At 46.0% G+C, this 25,500-nt stretch overlaps 1 protein-coding gene and 1 pseudogene across 4 annotated transcripts in view; both read left to right on the top strand.

The window, feature by feature from the left end:
• Positions 1-4,615, top strand: part of LOC141117096 (high affinity immunoglobulin gamma Fc receptor I-like) — a 40,283-nt gene extending 35,668 nt beyond the window's left edge. For 2 of the 4 annotated variants that reach the window (XM_073609709.1, XM_073609711.1), the window contains one exon: positions 183-4,615. In XM_073609709.1, coding sequence (XP_073465810.1) covers positions 183-263 — 81 coding nt within the window. In that variant the 3' untranslated portion in view covers positions 264-4,615. The remainder of the gene's footprint in view (positions 1-182) is intronic. The other 2 variants (XM_073609710.1, XM_073609708.1) reach the window with 1 other exon arrangement.
• Positions 4,616-17,380: 12,765 nt separating this feature from the next.
• On the top strand, positions 17,381-17,485 carry LOC141120769 (U2 spliceosomal RNA; annotated as a pseudogene).
• The last annotated feature ends 8,015 nt before the right edge of the window (positions 17,486-25,500 follow it).

Here is a 25,500-nt window from a genome sequence, read left to right as displayed (position 1 = left end):
TCTTCATATGACCTGTCGAGATCGGCTCTCGAAAGCTGTGCACTAATGATCAGATTATGGTATGATCGCTTCGAAAGCAGTATTTTTCGTACAATTTTCTGATAGTGTGAACAGGCCTTAAAGCTGATGTGTAATCCTTGTCAGATTTTTGTATTAAGTGTTTCTGTTTTTTATTTTGTCAGAATGTCATCTACGCAGTGATGAATCCCAAATCAAGAAGGCAACCCGCTCCTGACCCTGATTGCATTTATCAGAACATCTAATCCTGAAGAACTCTCCACTGGGGTCCCATATATTAAAGCCAGGGCCGGTGCTACCACTAATCAAACAAGGCAGCCGCCTAGGGCGCACTGCCGCCTAAGTCGCCGGCCACTGGTGTTCCTACTCTCTTCTCTCTGCAGCAAGCAACTAAGTCTCAGCATCAGCAGACAGCTGCCGCTTCATTCACACATAGTGTCAGAGGCGTAACAGCGGCGGAAGCTTGTGTCTGTGACCCGACTCCCGAATGAATGGAAGCAAGTAAACATTCATTGATGGGCACTGGTAGGCTGCATTTGATGGGTGCTGGTGAAACTGCATTGATGGGCGCTGGTGAGGCTGCATTTGATGGGCACTGGTGAGGCTGCATTTGATGGGCACTGGTGAGGCTGCATTGATGGGCGCTGGTGAGGCTGCATTTGATGGGCGCTGGTGAGGCTGCATTTGATGGGCGCTGGTGAGGCTGCATTTGATGGGCACTGGTGAGGCTGCATTGATGGGCGCTGGTGAGGCTGCATTTGATGGGCACTGGTGAGGCTGCATTGATGGGCGCTGCTGAGGCTGCATTTGATGGGCGCTGGTGGGCTACATTTTAGGGGGCGCTTCATGAAAAAGGTGGGGTATACATGGGCAGGGCAAAGGAGGTGGAGTCAGGGGTAGAGCCAAGGGGGGCAGCAAAATTAGGTCTCGCCTAGGGTGTCAAAAAACCTTGCACCAGCCCTGATTAAAGCTGAACTCCAGGTATGGTTCGTGTTGCATAGTTATATTATTATTTGTAGGTATGCATATTCCATACCTTTGGGATCACTGTGGAAATGGAGAATCGCTATAGCAGCTACCTCTAATACAGTGATTGCTGCGATCTATCTGCTTCACAGTAACCACTGCTATTCACAGAACACCTTGTATTTTTGCAATGAATGCACAGCATTCTCTTAGGGTCCATGTGGACAGTGGCAGCCCGTCCATACAGGATGCAGGGGCGCCGCCCCCTAATCCATGCGTCTGGTCCCTAATCTACATGCAGGGCATCGGTCGCATGGATTTCAATGTTTTTGTTTTTTTTAAGCACATGATTAGAGCCTGAGGTTCTAATTGGCTTCAAAAAAGGGTGGGCTCGGGCGCAGAGCACTGCGCCCTGAGCCCGCCCAGTTGTGTCACAATAGCGAATTAATATTCGCTAATGTCTTCCTGTTTCTCCTCCCGGGCCAATCAGGAAGCAGGTCCTGAGACCCAATTGGCTGGGAGTCCTAAGACTCCACTGGCCGGAAGTCCGAAGACCCGATTGGCCGGGAGGAGAAGCAGCGACTGCCCGGGACATGGAGAAGACAGAGGTGGAAAGCTGCAGTCGCGATCTGGATGGAGTAAGTGGCGATTGATCGGCGAGTGAGTCAGCGACGGGGGGGGGGTTGTTGTTCATGCTGGGTGGCAGGCTGGAGCGACCGGGGGGATAGATGTCTCAGGTTTGTTTGCCGCCCCCGACCGATGGAGCACCAGCCTCCACTGCAGGTGGAAATCATGACATCACAGCCCTGCCTCTCTACCACATCTAATTAGAGAACACTTTGCATTCATCAAGAAAAATGCAAGCTGTTCTGTGAATGGTGCCCATTCTGAGGAAGCGAATCTCTGTCTTTACTATGCAGCAGGGCAGCCGCTCAGCATGAGAGTCAGAAGAGTTTGGTGATCACTGCAGTAGTTGTGACTACTACAGTGATTCTCCATGTCCACAGTGCTCCCACGGGTATGGAATATGCATACTTACATTGGTCCAAGCTTGTTCAATGCAGCCATACAATATATGAAATTCATGGAGATCAGCTTTAGACTATTTCATTGAGTTGATGGATAAATATCTTGTTCCAATTACAGGATACTGTGCAATACTGAGCTGCTGTCTTCACAATTCCGGGGCGGTTACAGATCACATGACCTCTAAGTCCTGTCCTGTCCAACCGCATGCCAAATCGGGAGCAATTGCAGTAGTTTCTGTGCTACTTTAGGCGATTTTGGGATGAATTCCATTGACATCTGTACAGAAACCCGCAGATATCTCTGAAATCGTTCCCAAAATCAGGACTGATATGCGGGAATGAAATCGCGCGAGTTCAGCTGAACTCACACGATTTAATTCCCGCGCTCAGTGTGAACCTGGGCTAAATGTTACATTGTTGCAAGTTGTTAGAGACAGTTTTACTTTCTGTCTTGTGCTCCTGTTGTACAGTTTTGTCCCTTTTGAAAAGTTTTTCAAACCAAAAGCTGGTCATACACTAGTAGTTTTTCGAATGAGCGTACGTATGAACATTCATAAACACTCTCAGTACATTCGATGACTTGACAAATGTCATACGAAAATACTTCAAAACGTTGTTTCCTTTTAACATTCAATTTCGAAATGAATGGATTTTCCCGATCCAAAGACACATACACTGGTAGAAATTAGTTCGTTCATGAAAAAAATTTTAATCCTGCTCCTTCAAATTTTCTCACCGCCGTGGTCGAAAACTAATGCAGATTTGACCACACTAAACTAAACGTTCAGAAAACTAAAAATTTGAAAACAAAATTCTATAGTTCAATTCTCCAGTTCCATTGATAACCAAATTTCCATGGATTTCAACTAATCTGTAAAGAGGTGCTTGGAATGGTCTACAACTGTTTAAAGTAGAACAAGTAGACTCTATGAGGTTAATTTACCAAAACTGGAGAGTGCAAAATCTGGTGCAGCTGTGCATGGTAGCCAATCAGCTTCTAACTTCAGCTTGTTCAATTAAGCTTTGACAATAAAGCCTTGAAGCTGATTGGTTTCTATGCACAGCTGCACCAGATTTTGCACTCTACAGTTTTAGTAAATCAACCCCTGTGAGATAACACAGACAAAGAGCACAGAACAGCTCTAAATTTCTAACAAGATCAAAGGGTTAATTGTTGGACAGATATATCAAAAAATGCTTTCAACTGAATACTTAGAAGCAAAATGGAGCAAATAAGAAAATTCTTTGTTAGTGTTTACATACACTTTAACCACCTCCCATCTGCGCTATAGCCGAAACATGGCTGCAGCGGGGACCTAATTTGCCGTGACGGCGTCCATAGACGTCCTCCCGTGCTCGGGCACACGCGGCGCGCTCTGTGATCAGCGAGTCTATGAGATCTGGCTGATCACAGATCAGAGTAAGGGGTCCATCCCGACCCCTTACCACGTGATCAGCTGTCAGCCACTGACAGCTGATCATGTGATGTAAACAGAGCCGGTATTCGGCTGGTAGCGTGAGGAGAAGAAAAAAAGACAATCACCGGCGGCTGTGAGAGGGACATCAGTCCTGATCGTGGAGAGCCTCTGCAGAGGCTTCTGTGCCACCTACCAGAGCCCACCAGCGCCACCTACCAGTGCCCACAGTACCACCCATCAGTTCCCACAGTGTCACCTATCAGTGCCCACAGTGCCACCTATAAAGTCACTACCAAAGTGCCTCATCACCAGTGCTGCCTATCAATACCACCTACCTGTGCCCATTAGTGCCACCTACCAGTGCCCATCAGTGATATCTATCAGTGCCACCCATCAGTGCCACCCATCAGGGCCCATCAGTGCCGTCTTATCAGTGCCCATGAGTGTCGCCTTATCTGTGCCTATCAGTGTCGCCTTATCTGTGCCTATCAGTGTCGCCTTATCTGTGCCTATCAGTGCAGCCTCATCAGTGCAGCCTCATCAGTGCAGCCTCATCAGTGCAGCCTCATCAGCGAATATCAATGAAGGAGAAAAATTACCTGTTTGCAAAATTTTATAACAAACTATAAAACGTGTTTTTTTTTTCAAAAATGTCTGTCTTTTTTTTGTTTGTTTAGCAAAAAATAAAAACCCAAGTAGTGATTAAATACCACCAAAAGAAAGCTCCATTTGTGTGAAAAAAAAATTATAAAAATGTAATTTGAGTACAGTTTAGCACAACCATGCAATTGTCATTCAAAGTATGACAGCGCTGAAAGCTAAAAATTGGTCTGGGCAGGAGGGGGTATACTTGTATAAGTGTACCATATGTATATACTGTATTTATAAGGGTTATTTGTTTACTGATATTTTATTGTATTTAATAAAAAATGTTTTTAAATTCAAAAATGTCTTTGCTTGATTAATATGGCAGAGTAATCAATTTATCATAGTTAAAGAGGACCTTCCACTTCCCTTTAAAAAAAAAAAAAAAATCCAATAATATGTAAAAAGGTGTACCTAAACAAGTAACCTTATGTATATCCAATCTTCTTTTTTCATGTTTAGTCCTTTTCAAAAGGCCTCTGTGTTGCCTTTGCCCCCGATCCTTTGCCATGAAAATAATGTCATGTCTCCACTCCCAATATTGTTAGTGCCGAGTGAGATGGAGCTCATGGCCTTATATGCCGTGCCTTGTCAATGCAGCATAAGACATTACATTTATCTGTTTATTAAAAAAAACCTAACCCCAAAATCCAGGGGGATATTTTATCCAACAAATGAGTGTAATGTTATACGGTGCATGAATGAGATGAGACATATGGAAGTCATGTGCTTCATCTCGTGCATGCACAGTATGACAATACTGCAAGACCTCCCAGCTTTATTACAAGATCTCTGTAAAAGCAATGGTAATGTTGCCTTCCCAGGAGATATCTGTGAGGCCAGGACTACATCCCCGTTATAGAGGTTCACCTTCTCTATTTGTCCTGCTAACCATTAGCTATCAAAGTAAAAGTAAAAGAAAATCCCAAATTTTGGGTTCTGACGGAACCATCCCAGCACCCAGCTTTGGTGCTTCCGTCAGTATACCGCTTCCAGTCTGAACATAGATATCAGATATTATAGCCGCATATTGCAACCAAGCACTAGATGGGACTAGCTGCAAAACTGGAACTGATTATTTAACAAGAATACAGGCTTATTATACACTTGAGTAGTAGGTCTGTCACCTGATGAACAATGACCCAAATATTTACCCAAAACATCACACAATAGTTTAGATTAGGGGTTTCCAAACTATGGCCCTCCAGTTGTTTAGAAACTACATTTCCCATCATGTCTAGTCATATTTGTAAATATCAGAGGTTTACAATGCCTCATGGGACGTGTAGTTCCTCAACAGCTGGGGGGCCGTAGTTTGGAGATCCCTGGTTTAGATAGATAACGAGGTACAGCTGACTCATGGCTAATCCCATCATAGATGATCCTTAAGAGTTTAGTCAAATTAGCCAACATATACTAGAAACATTAAGTTGATTAAACAACTAGCCACCTGGACATTCAGAGGTGTCATTCCAGATCATACTTGCTGGCATCGAGCTCACAAAGTACAATACACATTATTACAAGTATAGACACATCCCCACAGTAGTTTGTTAGCAGACAATAGGTGTGTTATTTGCACAATTAACAATGGGTGAAAGACAGTTGGCTTGAGCTGTTGAGATTAACATCTGCTATGAGTTTCCCAGTGTTGAGCAGTCATAGCTGGTAATGTGCCATCTAGGCCTTTAACATGGATCCCTGGCCTAGACTCCTAGAGTCTGTGTGTTCTGGGGAGACATGAACCCGAATCAGAAACAACACCACTCCAAAGGTCCCCCAGGCACCCACCTCCAAAAGAGTAGCGTTCCCTTTAAAGCCAGGGCCCATAGTCAGTAGGCAAGAGGCTAGCCTGCAGTCCCCTTCAAAAGCCTCTGTCCCGGGTGAGTCTGGCACATGAGTTGTCACCAGAAAAGTATTAGAGGGGGAATCTGGTGACTTGGGGGTCCCCAAAGAATTCTCTTAATTTGCAGGGATTTTTTCTCACTTCCTGTTTGGCTATGGGACAGAAAGTGAAGGGAAATCTCTGCAACGGGATATGGATGGCGGAAAAAAAATCTGACCGGGGTTATAACCCTCCCTTACTCTATCCAAAATGAAAAAAAAAAAGTTTTGACTATAGTTCTACAAAAACCAAGAAGTTGACACAATAAAGGTAAGCAAATCAAAACAGTGTTTTAAAGAAACCATTGAAAGATCCATACTGAAGACAATTTTAGTGAAATTTGGTGAGGAGGTTCGCCTTAAGTGCATTAAAAATAGTTGTCATTGTAGTTTGTTGCTATGAGTAGTTTGTTATGGTGTGACTTAAGCCTAGTACACACGAGCCGAATGCTGGGCAGCAAAAGAAACTGGTTCAATAGAAACCGGCTGACATTCAGCCTATCTGTACTGGAGTTAGCCTGATAGAAGCCAGCCTGCTTCTGTCCAAGGGGCATGCCCAGAAAAGGTCTACTGGTGTGTACGTGGCTTTAGTTTGTTGCTCCACAATCATTATGGGATGGCCTGCAGGTGCTGTGGATCACACTCAACATTCTAGAGAGGAAGAGAAATCTATGGGTAGTCTCTAAAGTCAGCTAGGAGGGCAGGTGACTATCACTGTAGGGAGACAATTTGGAGTAGTGTCCTGCTCAACCAAAGGATCTTGAACAGGTAATAACCTGCTCACATCAATTAATCCTTTGGCCTATAGGTTACTGGTCCTGATAGGATTAGATAGACTGGAGCTAAACTTTGACTTGGTCGGTGGCTTACTTATTTTCACATACTGGCCAGGAATGATTGTAAAAATCAAAATCAAAGTGTTGCGCTGTTATTTATATATAGTGTGCACAAAAGTCCATCTATTAAAAACTCGTGAAAAAAGGGACAGATAAGCCCAAAATTCGAACTAAGAGTCCATATAGTGAACTTAAAAAGAAGTGTCAATCCAATTTCAATCGGCGTAGACACCCGGTGCTCCCCACAGGTTAAGTATGGCAAATATATCTGCTTACCAGATATTAAGACCTCCCAAGGTCTATAAGCGCTTCAGTGAGCATTCACCCCTCACTACATGTATAACCACCTTAGCTGTCCAGCCAACTTGATTGGATTCCAGAGAGATATCCCTCGCCGTGATTACCCTTCAAAGGAACTCCAGAGTCTGACCATACAGCAATGCATAAGAAAAGATCCACTTAATATGGTCTGTTGTTTTCTTAACCACTTCAGGCCCGGGAGGATTTGCCCCCTTCCTGACCAGGCCATTTTTTGCAATACAGCGCTGTGTCGCATTAACTGACAATCGCGCAGTCGTGCAATGTTGTAACCAAACAAAATTTATGTCCTTGTTTCTCCAAAAATAGAGCTTTCTTTTGCCCTTTTTTCACAACTTTTTAATAGATGGACTTTTGTGTACACTATATATAGATAACAGCGCAACACTTTGATTTAGATTATTCTGTTATGATGTGTACATATGTGTGAGTGCTGCTGTTTTCATTTGTTTATTTATTTGGAATCATCATTTATTTACACATAGCACAGATTTTTTCTTTTACAGGAATGATTGTAGTTGTCTTGGCATTTCTTTATGCATCATTGTGAGTTTTTGCTTTGACCTTGTACAGTATCTCTCCACTCTAGCTTGCAGGTTTTGGGGTTCTGCTACTTTTATTTGGTGGTTTCAAACTTGTTCCTAGATCATGACTTATCATCAATTGTGCAGATGATTCCCCAGTAGGGCTATGAGGAGAGGACCTGTAGTGTTGTACAGGAGTAGTTATAGCTTTGTTTACCAGGTGAAGGTCAACACACAGTCAAATTTGTCCACCTTTCTTGTTGGCTATGACTAGGTTGGAAACTCATGAGGTGGAGTTGATGGGTTCTATAATATCCTGCTGCAGGAGTTTTTGCAGTTTTTTATCAACTGCTAAAGGGGGACCTGTACAAGGGTTGCATCTCTAGAGATATTTGGAAATTTGGCCTAGTCCAGTAAAGGCATCCAATGTAGGTAAACGTGACAAATTGATAAATAAATCACCCAGGTGCACCTCCACCGAAAGGTAAAAATTGCCTCCTTAAAAGAAACAGTGGACTCTTAATTATATGAGTCGAAAGCGCTGTATATAAACCCAAAATCCAGTACTTCTTCCCTCTTATGATTGTAAAGGTAGTACCATGGCTTATAATAGGGATCACTCCATCATGGTGAACATAGAAGATAAATGGAAAATACCCACATAGTGTAAAACTGTAAACATGTTTATTAAAACAGGGTAATGCTATTAACTCTGGCATGTATGCAGAAATGTTTTTTTCCCGGGAACCTATCCAACCACCTTGTGGATTCAGGGTGCATGGTGACGTCACAAGCGTGGACTCCACCCTGCACATTTCATCAGAGTTGAAGTCATGGGGGGCATGGAGGTGTCGCCCGAGTCCAAATGAAAAGAGTCAGCTGCCAAAATCAAGCCTCATTGGTGATTCAAAAATAGCCACCATGCCTATAGGGTAGATGGCCAAGCCTTGGTTTCAAAGTAAAATGGCCACCATATTTGCAACAAAGATAGCCAAGCCTCATTCCTGCTGCTGCAGCCATGTTTAACTTAGACTGTCAGAATAGAAGAAGACCACTTTGTGAGGTATGAGTTACTAGCTGTAACAAGTAGACAAACCATGAAATGAAAGCTCGCTATGGTCTACAGATAGGAACATTGATATACATAAATGTAGCCAAACCACATGATTAGATTGAGGTGGCCTAATAGGTTAGTTCCACGCTCAGTTATATAGAATGCAACACTGCCCGTTTGCTTATTTTGGTGTCTGACAGGTAATGTTGCCTTATTCAACACTGAAATGTGGGTATTACTGTAGTCTGTTAGGGTAGTCAGTGTCTCCTTGAGTGGGTAATGATGAAAATGGGCATCTTAAGTTGTTGCATTCAAAATGGAAACCTTTCCTTTGGATTCTAACAGGAGCGGATAATTACACAGTTTAAAATTTGTCTATATTCTGATTGCATAAATCTGCAGGTCATCAGGCTCCTGCTTTAACCAGGTGCCTACTGGGCACTTTTACCCCCTTCCTGCCCAGGCCAATTTTCAGCATTCAGAGCTGTCACATATAGAATTGAAATTGCGTGGTCATGCAACACTGTACCCATATGATATTTTTATCCTTTTTTTTTCATACAAATAGAGCTTTCTTTTGGTGGTATTTGATCACCACTGGGTTTTTTTATTCTTTGCTAAATAAGCGTAAAAAGACTGAAATTTAAAAAAAAAACTAAACTTTTTAATAGTTTATTATAAAATTTTGGAAACAGGTAGTTTCTCCTTCACTGATGTGCGGTGATGAGGCTGCACTGATGAGGCTGCATTGATGAAGCAGCACTGATGGACATTGATGGGCACTGATAGGCTGCACTAATGGGCATTGATGAGGAGGCACTGTTGAGGAGGTACTGATGGGCACTAATGAGGTGGCACTGGTGGGCACCGATGAGGAGGCACTGATGGGCACCGATGAGGAGACACTAATGAGGAGGCGCTGGTGGGCACTGATGAGGAGGCATTTATGAGGAGGCACTGGTGGGCACTGATGAGGAGGCACTAATGAGAAGGCACTGGTGGGCACTGATGAGGAGGCACTGATGGGCACCGATGAGGAGACACTAATGAGGAGGCACTGGTGGGCACTGATGAGGAGGCACTGATGGGCACCGATGAGGAGACACTAATGAGGAGGCGCTGGTGGGGACTGATGAGGAGGCATTTATGAGGAGGCACTGGTGGGCACTGATGAGGAGGCACTAATGAGAAGGCACTGGTGGGCACTGATGAGGCTGCACTGATGGGCACTGATAGGTGGCACAGAGAGGAAGCACTAATAGGCGGCACTGATAGGCAGCACAGATAGGAAGCACTGATAGGCGGCACTGATGGGTACTGGTAGGTGGCACTGATGAGGATGCACTGATTGGCAGGACTGATGGGCACTAATTGGCAGTACTGATGGACACTGATTGGAAGCACTGGTGGGCACAAATTGGCAGCACTGGTGGGCACTGTTGGGACTGCACAGATAATCAGGACACTGATAATCAGTGCCTTGATTATCAGTGTGCATGTCCCTTTTAGAGACGCCGATGATCGTCTCTTTTCTCTTCTCCTCATGCTGTCAGCAAGAGGAAAGGAGTACTGATCATCGGCTTCTATTTACATTCGTAAACAGCTGTGGTTGGACACAGCCGATCATGTAATAAAGAGACGCTAATTGGCTCTTTACCTTAGTCTGTGATCAGCACTGCCCAGCAAGGATGTGTGGCGGGCGCTATCACGGGAGGCCGTCCGCACTGTATCCATTAATTGGCTATAGCGTGGTCGGCAAGCTGTTAAGTTATGAACAGATTTACTTGGGGTGAAACGCCAACAGTTCATAAATTTCTATTTATTACAGCACGTGCATTATTTGCCTTGTGCAGCAGACAGCTTCATGCCTCCCTTATTGCGGTTATCACCACAGTTAAAAGAATGGGGTTGATTTACCAAAACTGGAGCACTCAGAATCTGGTGTAGCTGTGCATGGTAGCCAACAGGGCTGGACTGGGACAAAAATGTGGCCCTGGACTTCATCCAGACCGGCCCAGGGCACAACACATCAGGGCACGGTACATCAGGCCACATCAGGGTACAGAGCCCAGCACATCAGGGCACAGGGCACAAGGCACATCAGGGCACAACACATCAGGCCACATCAGGGTACAGAGCCCAGCACATCAGGGCACAGCACATCAGGGTACAGCACACCAGGCCACATCAGGGTACAGGGCACAGCACATCAGGGTACAGAGCCCAGTACATCAGCGTACAGGGCACAACATATCAGGGTACAGTACCCAGTACATCAGCGTACAGGGCACAACATATCAGGGTAAAGTGCCCAGCACATCAGCGTACAGGGTACAACATATCAGGGTACAGTGCCCAGTACATCAGCGTACAGGGCACAACATATCAGGGTACAGTGCACAGCACATCAGGGTACAGAGCCCAGCACATCAGCTAATAGGGCACAACACATCAGGGCATGTCAGGGCACAGTACATCAGGGTACATCACATCAGGGTACAGGGCACAGCACATCAGGGTATAGCACATCAGGACACAGCACATCAGGGCACAGAACATCAGGGCACACGACATTGAGGCACAGCACACCGGGGCACATCAGGGCACAGGACATCGGGGCAAAGCACATCGGGGCACAAGGCACATCAGGGCATAGGACATCGGGGCACAGCACATCAGGGCACAGGGCACATCAGGGCACATAGCACATCAGGGCACATCAGGGCGCATCAGGGCACATAGCACATCAGGGCACGGGGCACATCAGGGCACAGGGCACATCAGGGCACGGGGCACATAAGGCCACATGGCACATCAGGGCACATCAGGGCACATGGCACATCAGGGCACGGGGCACATCAGGGCACATTATGGCACATCAGGGCACATGGTACATCAGGGCATGTGGCACATCAGGCCACATGGCACATCAGGGCACAGGGCACATCAGGGCACATGGCACATCAGGGCACGGGGCACATCAGGGCACATGATGGGGCACATGGCACATTATGGGGCACATCGCACATCAGGGCATGGGGCACATCAGGGCATGGGGCACATCAGGCCACGTGGCACATTAGGGCACGGGGCACATGGCACAGCAGGGCACATGATGGGGCACATCAGGGCACATAGCACATTAGGGCACATCAGGCTACATGGCACATTAGGGCACGTGGCACATGGCACATCAGGGCACGGGGGACATCAGGGCACATAGCACATTAGGGCACATCAGGCTACATGGCACATTAGGGCACATCAGGCTACATGGCACATTAGGGCACGTGGCACATGGCACATCAGGGCACGGGCACATCAGGGCACATGATGGGGCACATAGCACATCGGGGCACATGGCACATCAGGGCACATGATGGGGCACATCAGGGCACATCATCAGGGCACATTGTGGGATCTTACTAGCCAGCATGCAAAGCAGCGCAGGGAGCTTCTGTAGTAATAAGTTCTCTCTCTGGTGTCATCACGCTGTTCCCCGGCGGCCCCTTCTCTCTTCTTGTCTATACCAGATGATCTTACAAGCCAATTGGTATAGACGAGAAGAGAGGAGGGGCCAACGGGGAACAGCGTGATGACACGAGAGAGAGAAATTATTACTACAGAAGCTCCCTGCGCTACTCTGCATGCTGGCTAATCTCGATCTACCCGTCAGGCGCCAGCTGTCGGTGGTTGACGGGTAGATTGCCGCGCACCGCAGATGCGGCTGGAAGTGAAACTGGCCCAGACTGAGCCATCGGCCCACTGGGAATCTCCCGGTAGTCCCGATGGCCAGTCCATCCCTGGTAGCCAATCAGCTTCTAACTTCAGCTTGTTCAATTAAGCTTTGACAATAAAACCTGGAAGCTGATTTCTATGCAGAGCTGCGCCAGATTTTGAATGCTCCAGTTTTAGTAAATAACCCCCAGTGTGTGTTTGGTGTATTAACAGTCAGTTTTTGTACTTGAATAGGAGCTTTACCATCCATGGGGTACAGTGTTTTATTGGCTGCCCACACAGCCATTTCCATCTGGCACCCCAAATCCAAATCCACAGCTCTTAGCAAAGTAAGTTTATCTGGCTATCTTTATTTTGTCTTAATCATCAGCATCCTCAGACCTCGCTGCAGCATAGAGCTCCAGTGGCTACTATGGATATTTTTAATTGTCATACTTCCTCACTGTTATCCTCAGTACATCTGTGGTGTATTACAACATTGCTGCTCTGAATGCACACAGAATCACAAGGTCTCGTAGTTCCCACACATCATTCATAGTTTGGCAATGTATCACTGCAACAGACTTCACTATTTTTGTAACTTTTTAAAACTTTTTTTGCTATACGGCTAGTAATGTAGAATTTTGGAATAACTGGCAATGCTAGTTGTCATTATTTCCTTTTATTCTCCTTAAATATGGCTTGAATAGTGAAGTTTTAGGATCTGTTTGTTGCCAAAGGTCAAAATATTGATAACGTTGAGAGGGATGGATGGTGCTGGTCGGAGGTGGGGATATATTATGGAGAGGGATGGATGGTGCTGGGTCGGAGGTGGGGATATATTATGGAGAGGGATGGATGGTGCTGGGCAGAGGTGGGGATATATTGTGGAGAGGGATGGATGGTGCTGGGCAGAGGTGGGGATATATTGTGGAGAGGGATGGATGGTGCTGGTCGGAGGTGGGGATATATTATGGAGAGGGATGGATGGTGCTGGGTCGGAGGTGGGGATATATTATGGAGAGGGATGGATGGTGCTGGGCAGAGGTGGGGATATATTGTGGAGAGGGATGGATGGTGCTGGGCAGAGGTGGGGATATATTGTGGAGAGGGATGGATGGTGCTGGGCGGAGGTGGGGATATATTATGGAGAGGGATGGATGGTGCTGGTTGGAGGTGGGGATATATTATGGAGAGGGATGGATGGTGCTGGTCGGAGGTGGGGATATATTATGGAGAGGGATGGATGGTGCTGGGCAGAGGTGGGGATATATTGTGGAGAGGGATGGATGGTGCTGGGCGGAGGTGGGGATATATTATGGAGAGGGATGGATGGTGCTGGGTCGGAGGTGGGGATATATTATGGAGAGGGATGGATGATTATGGGCGGAGGTGGGGATATATTATGGAGAGGGATGGATGGTGCTGGTCGGAGGTGGGGATATATTATGGAGAGGGATGGATGGTGCTGGTCGGAGATGGGGATATATTGCGGAGAGGGATGAATGATGATGGGCAGAGAATGAGATATATTAAGGAGAGGGATGGATGGTGCTGGGTGGAGGTAGGGATATATTGTGGCGAGGGATGGATGGTGCTGGGCGGAGGTGGTGATATATTGTGGAGAAGAATGGATAGTGCTGGGTGGAGGTGGAGATATATTAAGGAGAGTGATGGATGGTGCCCGGCGGAGGTGGAGAGATATTATGGAGGGGGATAGATGGTGCTGGGCGGAAGTAGGGATATATTGTGGAGAGGGATGGATGATGCTGGGCGGAGGTGGGGATATATTATGGAGAGGGATGGATGGTGCTGGGTCGGAGGTGGGGATAGTGTTAAAATAAAAATGGGTGCACTGAAGGACTCAGGGGGACAGCCAGTGGGTGGGCCCTGGGGATTGTTGGTGGTCAGGCCCCATGGGCCCAGGCCCGAAGCTGTGCAAGTACCCCAAAATTTCTGATGGTTGCCCTGGCACTCAATACTTCAATGCAGCTCTGGAGGAGAACATAGACACCCTTGGAAATCAGCATTGTCAAACCCAAAGTCCACCTACAGACAACGCTATTATTTAGTCTGCAAGTATTACAGCTTCCAATTTGTTGCCTGTTTGGGAGATTTCCCCCTCACTTCCTGTCACTCAAAAACAACACCACATTCAAACAACCTGCAAGTTATTATTTGGAATTCTTTGGTTGCAAATTCTTGGAGAGCTTACTTTTGTATTTTGTTTTTCCTTAGGTGAATATGATCCAGCAGTGATACAGAACATGACCCAGGTAATACTATCAGGATTTCTGCTGATAATTTCTTTTCTTTTCATCTTTTATCACATAAAATTTACCAAATCTCTTGAACCTGTAAATAAAGGATCCAGGGCTCCAAGACTGTGATAAGAATGATGGCCTACTACCTACTGGACTGTTAGATTATGTCTACATACAATAGTAACATCCTCTTGGATCACTAGTCTAATCAAAGAACAATATTAAGCTAAATTTGAAACTGTGCTATAGGGAATGTCTGTACCTAAAATAAAATAAGGGGAGAGGGGTCAATACATGAACAAATGGCAAAAGCTATGACAACCTTTGTGTGAATTTCATTGTGTCTGATGGTCTGCAATGTATCTCATTTGTAGCTCTGGCAGTCTCGGTTTCGGGAACAGAGAGGATAGGGAAGTACACAGCTAACAAGTTGGGTTCAAGCACGTATCAATTATTAAAGCTGAATTCCAGGTATGCATATTTGTGCATAGTTACATTGGTCCAACTTTGGCCAACACATTGCTTTCTCGTTACTTTGTTTTAAAGCGGAACTTTACCCATAAGAACTCGATGAAAAAGAATGTTCTTTAGCAAGTGTAGCAGACACCCAAAAGAGCCGCTGGAGAATTGAGTCCTGTTTCTCCCTTAGAGCACACACAGCCAGGCACACGGCATTCTTCCTCTGGCTCAAAGATCAGTCTAGGGGTCTTTTGTTTGGAACCAACGAACTTGGATGGGGATAGGGAGTATGGGATACCCTGGAACTGTACAACTGGAGGACTCTTCAACTTCTGGCTGCATTTGCACGAAAAAATGTCCTACAGGACCTCTAGGCTTAAGCCTCGTACACAAGATCGGACTTTCCGACAGGAAATGTGTGATGACAGGCTGTTGGTGGAAAATCTCACCATGTGTACGCTGCATTGGACAATTGTTGTCGGACTTTCTGCGGACAAATGTTGGCTAGCAGGTTTTAATATTTTCCGCAGACAAATGTGAGTTGTCAGATTTTCTGAGCGTGCGTACACAGGTCCGTTGGACAAAAGTCCAATGTACATATAACGCATGCTCGGAAGCAAGGACGAGCCGGAAAAGGTCGGTCTTGTAAACTAGTGTCGTAATGGAGAATTAACATTTGTGATGTGGCAAATTCTGAAATCGCCAAATGCAGAGCACAATTCTCTTCTTTAATGGGATAATAATGAAGCTGCTTTGCTGGTGATACTGATGAAGTTATTGCAAACAAATTTTCAAAGGCTTTTTTTTTCTAGTGATATCAAGAATAATATTATTATGCTTTTTTTTTTTTTATTTGGGCAAGTTACCACAACACCATTATCCCGTAGTTTTTAAGATCAAAGATAAAATTATGTTGGTGTCCCTTGTCAATTTTACATTGTATTTTATAAAATGTAACTGCCTACTCCCAAACTGTCATTTGAAGTAAAACACATAGCCAAGTATTATTCTACACAATTTTTTTATTGTGCATTAAAAAAAGGAAATAAAATTAGACATGCTATCTGCCAATAGAACTTAACTAAAAAGTGCATTCTATGCATCCAAAAATATACCAAATCAAATCATTATTATTCAACCAAAAAAATAATACTAAAGCAATAACTCCAAGGCCAATAATAAATAACACGTTATCTCCTCAGATTCCGCAACATGTCTGGTTGACGAACGGCCGTTCAGAAACAAACTGAAATGCGCGAAATGAAAAGTGCGAAATGAAAAGCACGAGTCAACACTCACCAAACTTCTTTTACTAACACGAAATTAGCAGAAGGAACCCAAAGGGTGGTGCTAAAGAGCTGAAAAACAACGTAGTACGTCACTACGTTCATGTTTGTTGGCCAACAATTGTGTGGCCATGTGTATGCAAGACAAGTTTGGGCCAATGCCCTTCGGACAAAATTCCACGGTTTTGTTGGCCAACAATCCGATTGTGTGTACGAGGCTTTACTATGACCTGTATGCCTCCAAGATCCCTTGTTGGTGAATACAGCTTTGTATTGTTTACAATGACAGAACTGTTTTCAGTGACGATTACCGACTCCCGCCGGTCAATCATTGGCCAGGACTTGGTGATCAGTAAGTGCTATAATAAATTACAGCACGCGCCCCCTCCCAGAGTGCGTGGATCACATACTAGGTACCAGGAACGTGCAGTGAGGTCAGTGGCTGGTGAGGCACTGGCTAGTATCAAAACCAAATACACACAGGTTACATACGCCGTGAACGTTAGAGCGACAACAATAATTCTAGCACTTGACCTCCTTTGTAACTCTAAACTTGTAACCTGTAAAAATGTTTAAAGTGAGATTTTTATGGAAATTTTTAAGTACTGAAGTTTGGCGCTTCTATCTATCTATCTATCTATCTATCTATCTATCTATCTATCTATCTATCTATCTATCTATCTATCTATCTATCTATCTATCTGCAGAAAAGAGGGGCGGGCTTTAGTGCCTACACCAAGCACATATACACCTATAAGCAACTGAGGATTCAAAGACAGAAATGTGACCAGCTCCCAATCATGTGACTACTGTGACAGCCAATCACAGTGGTCATGTGATTGGGCAGTCCTTCCCACCCACCAGCTGTAAAGACTATGTTAAAGAGACACATCGACTGGACAGGAAGAGGTTATTGAAAGTTTACTTCCCTACATAAAGCATTCTGTTCCATCACACCTCTTTATCGCTTCTTGGCCTTTTGACTAAGATCAAATGTAGTATCTGTTCTCATCGGTTTCCAGAGGAGGCGCTGTGCTACTCTCAAAGGGAAGAGCCAGCAAATCCAATGGTGTTATAGTGCCTGGAAAAGCGGTTTCAGCAGGGACTATGCCAAGCTGCCCGACAGATACTGGGGGCTGTCCGATGGTTGAGTCTGAGCCGTCCGGAAGGGTGCTCCTGGTGAAGATGGGTGCTGCATCTGGGTCTGGTCCCTGGCCTTCTGGCCTAGATTGTGGTAGCTCTAGCTATGGACAGTTTTTCGGGAGAGAACACCAGCTCCTCTTTTGATGGGGGGGAGGAGTAGTTAGTATTTCCCGAATGTAATTAGGAAGGAGTGATTGGAACGACAGTGGGGCATGATGGTAAAGGGCTCTCACCAAGCTCCCTGAACTTCATGCCTTTCTGCCTGGGGGGGGGGCTGCTGTGGTCTGGGTCGTTGGTCAGGGTTGGTCCTGAAAGCCTATGGAGTACGTGCCCCTGGAGTGGCAGTCCAGGGGTGCCAAAAAATCACTGTGAGTAAGGGTCACTTTGATTTGAGGCACCACGGTCACTGCCTCATATGACATGCTTTTTAGCACCTGCCTCTTGGGCCGGGTCTTTTGGCTAGGACCAGAGGAGTTTTTTATTCCTGGCCGGAGGGCCTGGTCATTGTTTTACACAATGGCCACCTTTTCACTCTCCTCTCCACTTATCCTTCCCCACTTTATTTTATTTATTAGCCTATGTTTGTCACTTTTTGTAATTTTGTGTTGTACATGGTTTGTTGCACTGTGTGTTGAGTAGGGTTGCAGGTCCTCAGGCCTGCCCTGAAAGTCTTGGGAGGGGGTGGACATGGCCTTTTGGCTTGGTTCGCCTTCTCTCATGGGGTCTCCCTTCAGGGGAGCCCCACCTAGTACTTGGGTGGGTCTGTTTCGGCAGGAGTGACAACAAGGGAGGGAAATTACAAAGCTGAAGCAAGAGCATTGTCACACTATTACAGGAAGCGCCTGAACAAGGATCCTCATGGCAGAGTATTATTTTTATTATATAGAAGTTACAGAATTACAAATATTAAAAGTAACTTTTGAAATTGCATCAACATATTAAAGCTTGCATGAGATTTTAGTGATTGACTTTAAGTATAATTTAAACACAAAATTTGCCATTCATACATTTTGATAAAACAAATTATCATTTTTCAATGTTTTTCCTATCAGAAAACTTGTCTTAAGGCTATTGTAACTGAGAATATAAGTCGTATCCTGATTGTATTTAGACCACTATGAAAAATACAGTTTTCATTCTTTCAAAAAATTTGAGTCAATTTTATAGTTCCATAATCAAGGGAATCAAGGGAATTTTATAGTTACATAATCTCAAGGGAGTATCAAAAAAGCTTCCCTGAACATAGGAAGAACCAGACCCACTGACGCCTAAAGATGGAATCATTAATGTAGAGGCTAGGTAGAAAATGGACCTGCTCCTGATAGTTGGTATTACCGGGTGTTAGGGCTGGGCTCAGCCCTTCCTTCTCTGAGCTGGCCGCTCAGCTGTCGGCTAATTGACAGCTCCCATCTCTCCCCACAGTTACTCAGCTGTTGATGATATCCTGCTTGTCAGTCCTGCCTACTTAAGCCGTCCAGTCCAGAGGATCTCTGCCTTCGCCTTGGTCAACATCACAAGAAACATCTCCTGTGTTCCTGTTTAAAGACTGGCTTTGCTGACATCCCTTCTGGCTCCTGATCCTGCTTGCTGTTCAACTACTTTGATTCATGACTTCTGGCTTGGCTGACTATCCTTTCCAGTTACTGAACTTTGGCTATGTTTGGACTACGTTTGTTCTTTTTACTTTTATTATTAAACAAGTGTGATTTAACTGTACTTCTGTCTCGGTCTGATTTCATGGTTTCTGACACCGGGGTACAGAAGGTCAACGAAATACAGCATGCCCACACGAGGCCAGGACCTTATGTGAACACCATTTTTTGACTGGGTGTACCCCGGTAATACCAACTATCATGAGCAGGTCCATTTTCTACCTAGCCTCTACATTAAGGGTCCCATCTATAGGCCTCAGTGGGTCTGGTTCTTCCTATGTTCAGGGAAGCCTTTTTGATTCTCCCTTGATCTACCTGCAAAGTGTCTTTTGGTTTTACTCTAAACTATAATGCAACATACCTGGCGCTTGGCGAAGATGAAGGAGGCAGCAGTATTCTGGGGCAGTGTGTTTTGCTTTTAACCTACATGGAATGTGTGCTTATGGACAACTAAAGTGACTAGAGCTGATATCTTCCCTATCCCTGAGGAAGGAGATAAAATAGACTGAAATGCATCGGGTGAATGATATCTCTTCTGTACCATCAATTATGTCACAGTTGGTGCATTTTCAGTTGCGTATTGCTATGTACATTCCATGTTACCATTTTTAATTATGTGTCCAATAAATGATTTTTCTATTTGAATTTACGTTTAATACATGAGTTCAAGTGCCTTTAACCACTTGCTGACCAGCCGCCGTCATTATACTGTGGCAGGTCGGCACGTTCCCATGAATCGCCGTAGCTATACGTCGGCCCTGTAGCCACCCTGGCAGTATGATTATGTCAGATTTTTGCGTCTCAAAGCGGTACATTGTTTTGCATAGAAATTTGCCATTTTATATTATAGGCCTGTAATTTTTAGCAATAACACACTTAAATCTGTCCAAACAAGAGTCTAGTAGACATCCTGGGTATGCTAAAGTTTGAAACACAAAATCATAAATTATAATATAATAAATAACTATAAATAATTATAAAAAAGAATAATATATTAATAATAAAATGAATTTCCTCACGATTTACTATAGCTCAATTCTGCACGGGTTCTAATTTACTATCGTCTAAAGCTGCTTTTGACGTAAAGGGACACTTTTTGGTTGCCATGGACAATCTCAAGTCTCCAGGCAAAAAGAACTGCATATATAATATAAAAGTGCAGGCAGGGCACTCGACAAAGCACTAGGGACAAAAGGGATGTGAAATGATTTAATACAGTCTTACAGATTATAGTGTACTGTATGTGTTATGAATTTTGTACTTTTTGAATTTGCCGCCGGACTCCGCCCCCATGTATTGCGACGCTCACAGGGAACGGAGCCTGGCACACAGAGGCATCGGGCGGAGGACACAGCCCGCGGAAACAGCGGGGGGACAACGCAGGATCCTGGGGACAAGGTAAGTATACTGCACCAGGATCCTGAGATGCAATCCTGAAACTTAACCCCGAGCCACACTCAGGAATACCGCCAGGGAAGTTAAGCAGCCCTAGCAGGTGCCCGCGTGCCGGCTGCACTCCGACGGCTGCGATTGGAGGCACGAGAGCCAGAACAGGGATGTGTGTGTGTAAACACACACATCCCCATTCTGTCAGGAGACGAGTAACAGATCGTCTGTTCCTACTAAGTCTCCTCATCTAGTAAGTCACATCCCCATTAGGGATGAGCTTCGAGTTGGAGTTGAACCCATGTTCGACTCGAACATCGTGTGTTCGAGCGTTCGCCGAATTGCGAACGTTATTGCGAACATTCACGCCAAATTCGAGTGGTGCGTCACTGCCCATAATTCACTGCGGCATCGCAGTGCATTGCTGGCTGATGATTGGCCAAGCATGCACTATGACCCGCATGCTTGGCCAATCACAGCGCTGTCTGAACAGAGAGCTGTAATTGGCCAAAGCCAGGGTGGCTTTGGCCAATTATGGCTCAGGGGGTTTAGTACACACCCCACATTATATAAGACCACCTGCGTGGCGACCTTGTGTAGTGTGTTGCGGCGGCGGAGAGAATTAGACAGAGAGAGAGACAGTGTCATTTGATTTACATTAGATAGAGTAGGCAGGCGAGTAAGTTAGCTGCACTTACAGTGTATTGTGTATATATATGCATCCCAGGTGTTGTGTGTGTATGTATATATATATATATATATATATATATATATACACTGTATTCATTTAAGCTAGATCCGTTCCTGCTATTCTCTTTCTAATATACTGACAGGCAGGCAGGTGTTTTTACAGTATTTACAGTTAGTGTACTGTGTACCCTGCACAGTTGCACCTATAGCTACCTGAAGACAAGTGCTGTTATTCTTCTTCTGATCCTATTAATACCAAAGCCAGGCAGCTTGAAGTATTTACAGTTAGTGTACTGTGTACCCCTGCACAGTTGCACCTATAGCTACCTGAAGACAAGTGCTGGTGTTCTTCTTCTGATCCTATTAATACCACAGCCAGGCAGCTTGAAGTATTTACAGTTAGTGTACTGTGTACAGTTGCACCTATAGCTACCTGAAGACAAGTGTGGTTGTTCTTCTTCTGATCCTATTAATACCATAGGCAGGCAGCTTGAAGTATTTACAGTTAGTGTACTGTGTACCCTGCTCAGTTGCACCTATAGCTACATGAAGCCAAGTGCTGGTGTGCTTCTTCGGATCCTATTGATACCACAGGCAGGCATTCTGCTAGCTGCAGTATAATCAGCATATATATATATATATATATATATATATATATATATATATATATAGAGGCAGACAGTCACAAGCCAATAAAAGAGGGCAAGCAGGCACTGTGTCTAGAGGCAACAGTGCTGGTCATGGACATGGTGCATCCTCATCAGCACATGGCCGTGGGACACGCTTGTCCTTTTTTTCGGCAACTGGCCTTGTTGAGCCTCAACATGCGGAAGACTTGGTAGAGTGGATGACCAAGCCGTCCTCATCCTCCTCATCCTCTCTCACCCAGGCTCAGGGTACTTTGTCTAGCAAAGCAGCTGCCAATGTGGCCTCTTCCCTAGGCTCAATGGCATCAGTCACTCCTTCCCTAGCCCCACCATGTCCTCCTGAGGAGTCCCCCAAACTGTTTGACCACAGTGTTGGGTACATGCTCCAGGAGGATGCCCAGCGTTTTGAAGGCTCTGATGATGGTACTCAGCTAGAGGAAGGCAGTAACGTGAGTCCAGACAGAGGGGGTGCCCAAGAAGGACAGCAATCTGGCAGTCATGTTCCCCCAGCTACAGCATACTGCCAGGTTTGCTCCAGTGATGAGGAGGGAGGGGATGATGAGGTCACTGACTCCACGTGGGAGCCTGATAGGAGAGTGGAGGAGGAGGCAGATCACCATCGAGGCAGGATGCCCTCCAGGGGCCAGCTTAAGGGCAGCACACCGACTGCATCACACCACAGGGCTCCGCATGTGCAGGGCGCTGCTGTCTCTGCGCGTTATTCCAAAAGTTGTTTGGTGTGGGCCTTTTTTGAGACGAGTGCATCAAATTGCACCACTGCTATTTGCAACATATGTCTTAAGCATATCTCGCGTGGCCAAAACATCACCCGCTTGGGAACCACATGCTTGACCATACATATGTTGACCTGCCATGCAGTTCGTTGGCAAGTTTACCTAAAAGACCCACACCAAAGAACAAAGGGGACCTCTCCTTGCTCCTCATCAGCTGGGATCTCCAACCCCACTATACCTTCAGTCCTCTCTGAGACCTGCACTGAGAGGAATGAAGGTGTAGAATTAGGTGTGTCACAGCCAAGTACTTGTGGGCAATCTGCTATTGGTACACCGACGTCAGATTGTACCAGGCAAATTTCCCTGCCCCAGCTGCTGCACCGTTGAAAGAAGTTCTCTCCCAGCCATCCACATGCCCAGCGGTTGAATGCTAGCTTGGCTAAATTGCTAGCACTTCAACTGCTGCCTTTTCAGTTGGTAGACTCTGCCCCCTACCGTGAGTTTGTGGAATGTGCGGTTCCTCAGTGGCAGGTTCCCAAACGCCACTTTTTCTCACAAAATGCGATTCCGGCTCTCTACCAGCATGTGGAAGGCAATGTCTTGGCCTCGCTGGACAGGGCGGTCAGCGGTAAGCTGCATATTACCACTGACTCATGGTCCAGCAGGCATGGATAGGGACATTACCTATCTTTCATGGCGCATTGGGTGACTCTGCTGGCAGCTGGGAAGCATGCAGGACAAGGTGCAGTAGTGTTGGAGGTTGTTCCGCCACCACACCTCCAAAATGGTACTACTGGTGATTCTGACACACCTCTCTCCTCCACCCCCTCCTCTTCTTATTCCTCCATGGCCTCTTCCTGTGCTTTGTCCTCGGAATCAGCGGTGCTCCGTAGGCGTTCATGGGGCTACGCATGTACGCAGGCCAAAAGATGTCATGCGGTGCTTTAGCTGGTGTGCTTGGGGGACAGGAGCCACACTGGGGCAGAGATTCTGTCAGCTCTGCAGGGGTAGGCACAGAGGTGGTTGAAGCCACGCCAGCTTAAGGCAGGAATGGTGGTTTGTGACAATGGCACCAACCTCCTCTCCGCCCTCCGACAGGGACAACTGACCCATGTGCCCTGTTTGGCTCACGTCCTTAACTTGGTGGTGCAGCAGTTCTTGGGCAGGTACCCAGGCTTACAAGATGTCCTGAGGCAGGCCAGGAAAGTCTGTGTGCATTTCCGCCGGTCATATAATGCCAGTGCTCGGCTGGCTGACCTCCAAAAGGAATTTAACCTGCCCAAGAACCGCCTAATCTGTGACATGCCCACCAGGTGGAATTCAACGTTGGTCATGCTGCAGTGGCTGCACAGGCAGCAGAGGGCCATCAATGAGTACCTGTGCAACTATGGCACCAGGACAGGGTCAGGGGAGCTTGTTTTTTTTTTTCCCACGTCAGTGGGCCATGATCACAGATGCATGCACTGTCCTGTCACCATTTGAGGAGGTCACAAGGATGGTGAGCAGTGACAGTGCATGCATCAGTGACACTGTCCCCCTTGTCCACCTGTTGGAGCACACGCTGCGTGGAATAATGGACAGGGCACTTGAGGCAGAACAAAGGCAGGAAGAGGAGGACTTACTTAGCTCTCAAGGCCCCCTTTATCCAGACAGTGTTCCTGCGTGCCCACCGATCACACAGGAAGAGGATGAGGAGGGGGAGGAGGAGGAGGATTGTGTCAGCATGGAGGTGGAGCCTGGCACTCAGCATCAGCAGCAGTCTTTAAGGGATCATTTACAGTCCCAAGAAACCAATGGACTTGTACATGGCTGGGAGGAGGTGGCTGCCGATCATGTCGTCCTTAGTGACCCAGAGGACTCCGGACCGAATACCTCAGCAAACCTACGCTGCATGGCCTCCCTGATCCTGCAAAGCCTGCGGAAGGATCCTCGTATTCGTGGTATCAAGGAGGGGGATCGTTACTGGCTGGCAACCCTCCTTGATCCATGTTACAAGGGTAAGGTTGCAGAAAAACATCTTTGGGAGGCCTTGCAGAGAGGTCTGTGCAATGCGTTCCCAGAGACTGGGAGGTTACAAACTCCTGTTCCTGGACAACATGTTGCTGAGGCTTCGGTCAGTCAAAGAAGGAGTGTGGAGAAGGTGGCCGTCTGGCCGATGCGTTCAGACAATTTTTTAGTCTGCAGCCCCAAGGTATGATCGGTTCCAGCAACCATTGCCAGCGTCTGTTTTACATGGTGCATTAATACCTAGGGGCAAGATCTGACTTGGACACCTTTCCCACTGAAAATCCTCTGGGTTACTGGGTCTTGAGGATGGATCACTTGCCAGAGCTTGTACAGTATACAATTGAGCTACTGGCCTGTCCTGCATCCAGCGTTCTTTTGAAATGCACATTCAGTGCTGCGGTAGCTTTGTAACCGATCACAGGGTGCGCCTGTCCAGCGACTCGGTCGATCGACTGACCTTCATAAAAATGAATCTTGGATCACCATCAGATACCAAGCACCTGATGCTGATAATTTTATATATATATAATTTTTTTTGAAATGTCAGATCCCTTCAAGACTGCCTATGCTGTTATGCTGAGTGACTATCCTCTTCCTCCTCAATGATCATGCTGATAGCTTGGAAGAATATTTTTGGTTCTGGGCACTGCCACCAGTGGCTAAGGCCCAATTTTTCAGCCCTTGTTTAACAGGGGTGTGTAATAACATTTTTTGATGCAATACTTTGCAGCAGGGCTCATTCCTGCACTCCAACGAGAGTATCTGGGAGGGGTTGCAGTGTTGTGGCACCAGCACCAGTGCCCAAGGCCCAATTTTTCAGCCCC

This window comes from Aquarana catesbeiana, linkage group LG13 (assembly GCF_042186555.1).
Source record: "Aquarana catesbeiana isolate 2022-GZ linkage group LG13, ASM4218655v1, whole genome shotgun sequence".
NCBI classification, from domain to species: Eukaryota; Metazoa; Chordata; class Amphibia; order Anura; family Ranidae; genus Aquarana; species Aquarana catesbeiana.
This window is presented reverse-complemented; position numbering and strand designations above follow the sequence as displayed.